General features: G+C 38.2%; 1 protein-coding gene across 1 annotated transcript; it reads left to right on the forward strand.

Moving 5' to 3' along the window:
* The first annotated feature begins 1145 nt into the window (after nt 1-1145).
* Nucleotides 1146-2338, forward strand: LOC110258551 (olfactory receptor 6C76-like). The gene has a single exon (XM_021081800.1). The coding sequence runs from the start codon at nt 1214-1216 to the stop codon at nt 2153-2155; it is 942 nt and encodes a 313-aa protein (XP_020937459.1). The 5' UTR covers nt 1146-1213; the 3' UTR covers nt 2156-2338.
* Nucleotides 2339-3645: the final 1307 nt, after the last annotated feature.

Here is a 3645-nt window from a genome sequence, read left to right on the forward strand (position 1 = left end):
CAAATAAAAATCACTAAGTTGGAGTTCCCATCGTGGCTCATTGGAACTGAATCTGACTAGCATCCATGAGGATGCAGGTTTGATCCCTGCCCTTGCTCAGGAGGTTAAGGATCTGGCGTTGCCGAGAGCTGTGGTGTAGGTTGCAGATGTGGCTCAGATCTGGTGTTGCTGCAGCTGTGGCGTAGGCCAGTGGCTATAGCTCCAATTCGACCCCTAGCCTGGGAACTTCCATATGCCTCAGGTGTGGCCCTAAAAAGACCAAAAAAAAAAAAAATCACTAAGTTAATTGCATTTTCCTGAAAAGACAACTTCTTTAGGTAATCAAGAATAAAAATAGGGGATAAGAGGCTCCATTAATTTCTGGAAATAGAATGGAGTAGCAGATACAGATTCTATTTACATAAACCATTGTTTAATATAAATTAAAGCGTATAATACATTAATGACTTCATCTCCAGATTTTTTACAGAGAAAAGGGCAATAAGTAAAACAACAATATTTAGACTATTCACTGGAAAATATTAATTAGGGCTGGGCTGATCACTGATTTTCATCATAGGTAAGAATTTTATGCCTGGAAAAGCTAACATAAGAAAAGCATAATTTTCTCTATATTTTAGCTAAACAATGAAGCATGAAAAGAGTTCATGTTCAATCACTATATTTCCCAAGTAACAAGAGAAATAAATGGAGGCAGAGTAAACACAGAGCAATGAACCCGAGGGCATTATGCAGAGTAACAAGCCTGATATTAAGCAGAAAGCACAACTGCAAGATGTATTTACAATTAGGCAAAATAGAGAATGTATATACAGAAGGCCATATACTTTCTATGAAAATGCAATTATTATAAAAAATAATTTAAAATAGTTGCAGACTATTGATGCTTGACTAATTGATTATTATTGTCCGTCTTGATTTTGTCAGTAAGATTTGTCAAAAATCAACCACCAGAGAGTTGCTGTCATGGCTCAGCAAAAACAAATCTGACTAGTATTCATCGGGACGCAGGTTTGATCCCTGGCCTCACTTAATGGGTTAAGGATCCGGCATAGCTGTGGTGTAGGTAAGAGATACGGCTTGGATTTGACATTGCTGTGACTGTGGTGTAGGCCAGCAGCTGCAGCTCTGATTTGACCCCTAGACTGGGAACCTCCATACACTACTGGTGTGGCCCCAAAAAGACGAAAAAAAAAAAAATCAACCACCAGAAATGAGAAACAGAACATCCGTGACCGAGTTCATCCTCCTGGGTCTGACCGACAATCCAGAACTACAGGCTGTGATTTTCTTCTTTTTACTTCTCACCTATGTGCTGAGTGTTACTGGAAACCTCACTATCATCGTTCTCACCCTGCTGCATTCCCACCTGAAGACCCCCATGTATTTTTTCCTCAGGAATTTCTCCTTCTTAGAAATCTCATTTACATCCGTCTGTAATCCGAGATTTTTGGTCAGCATTCTAACAGGGGACAAATCTATTTCCTATAATGCTTGTGCTGCTCAGCTCTTTTTCTTGATCTTATTCGGTTCAACAGAGTTTTTCCTCCTGGCCTCAATGTCCTATGACCGTTACGTGGCTATCTGCAAGCCCCTCCACTACCCAACCATCATGAGCCACAAGGTCTGCTACCAGCTTGTAGGCAGCTCTTGGCTGGCGGGTTTCCTGGTGATCTTTCCACCACTGACCATGGGGCTGCAGCTGGATTTCTGTGACACCAACGTCATCGACCACTTCACCTGTGATTCTGCTCCTTTACTGCACATCTCCTGCACAGACACAAGCACTCTAGAGCTCATGAGCTTTGCTCTGGCTGTGCTGACTCTCATGTCCACCTTGACGCTGGTCATCCTCTCCTACTGCTACATCCTCAGGACGATGCTGAGAATCCCCTCAGCCCAACAGAGAAAAAAGGCCTTTTCAACCTGCTCCTCCCACATGATTGTTGTCTCCATCTCTTATGGAAGCTGCATCTTCATGTACGTGAAAACCTCAGCAAAGGAGGGGGTTGCTTTGACAAAGGGGGTGGCCATGCTCAACACCTCTGTGGCTCCTATGCTGAATCCATTTATTTACACCTTAAGGAACCAGCAGGTGAAACAGGCATTTAAGGACCTTACAAGAAAGATACTTTCCTCAACAACATTGACCTAACACAATTTATAACCAAAACGCACAGCAACTGTTAGCAGAGAACCAATAAAGAATTCACTGTTTTATTTCTTCTATTCCCTTAACTTTTACCCCTTTGCAGAAATATAACAACTTACGGTATTTTCCTTTTTTTTTTTTTTAATCTTTTTAGGGCCATACCCATGGCATATGGAGGTTCCCAGGCTAGGGGTCTAATCAGAGCTGTAGCCGCCGGCCTCCGCCAGAGCCACAACACCACCAGATCAGAGCTGTGTCTGTGACCTACACCACAGCTCATGGCAACACCAGATCCCTGACCTGCTGAACGAGGCCAGGGATCAAACTCGCAACACCATGGTTCCTAGCTGGATTCGTTTCCATTGTGCCACTGCGGTAACTCCTGCTTATGGTATTTTCAATTCAGTTTTTATGTTACATGTACTATTCTCCTTATATGAATTTAAGCACAAAATCATTACGAAATGATCTGTAGAATTTTCCTATGATATAACACAAAGAAATGACTAAAGTCAGTTTTTATATTAACCTATGTACCTCAAATAATACATTTTGTGATACTTATCACAATCTAATTTATTCGAACAGCATATAGCATTCATATTTTTAAATCATTAAATCATATAATATATAAATGAAGGTACTTACATATATATGTATTTACATATATATTTATTTAAATACTTTTTATTTATTTATGTGAAGGTATATATATATATACATACACACACACACATACACACACACTGCTTTAATTTTTTTTCCTTTAAATTGACACTTATTTCATGGAATATAGGAATAGCTGATATATAAACAAACGTAAAATTTTATATGTCAAACAATGTTGATTAGGGGACATTGATTTTTATATAGATCAAGGAACTTGATTCCCAATTTACCTAGTTTCAATATAAAACAAAAACTGAATCATATATCTGTCATTGTTATGGCAAAGCAGTAAGATATTAGAATAGCTTTTAGCTGTTTTTCTCTTCTTTAAAGCAATTTGCTGCATGAATGTTAAATAAGAATAATAAAATAATATAAAAAACTGTATCATTAAGAAGAATTTCATGATTGCAGATGGTTTCTAATTAGTTATTACATAAAGGAAAGACACCAGCATGTAATGACTTTTCCATAAAGCAATTCCACTGAGAGCTAGCATTTGCCTTGGTAATGATGCCCTCTTGAGACCTTTACCCAAGATTGTGGTTAATAATACTCTAACCACAGAATATACACGTTAATAGTATTGCTTCTTCTCTTTTTTAGTTGTCTCAGCATAGTTTTGATAGATTCACCTATGGGAGTATGTTGAATTATACTGTTGTGAAATGCAGATTAAAAACTAAAATCATATTAAAGAAAAAAAAAGGTTTACTGGATTGACAATCTTTGGATGATTTGTAAAGTCCATTTAATTCTCTTAGCTCAGGAACCAGAAAGAAGGATTCATATGTGATATAACTTATTGTTGCTTCATCTCACTC

This window comes from Sus scrofa, unplaced genomic scaffold (assembly GCF_000003025.6).
Source record: "Sus scrofa isolate TJ Tabasco breed Duroc unplaced genomic scaffold, Sscrofa11.1 Contig2358, whole genome shotgun sequence".
Lineage (NCBI taxonomy): Eukaryota > Metazoa > Chordata > Mammalia > Artiodactyla > Suidae > Sus > Sus scrofa.

Bases quoted from the DNA above. Each gene is read 5' to 3' on its own strand.
- LOC110258551 (XM_021081800.1), top strand. From the start codon at position 1,214: ATGAGAAACAGAACATCCGTGACCGAGTTCATCCTCCTGGGTCTGACC.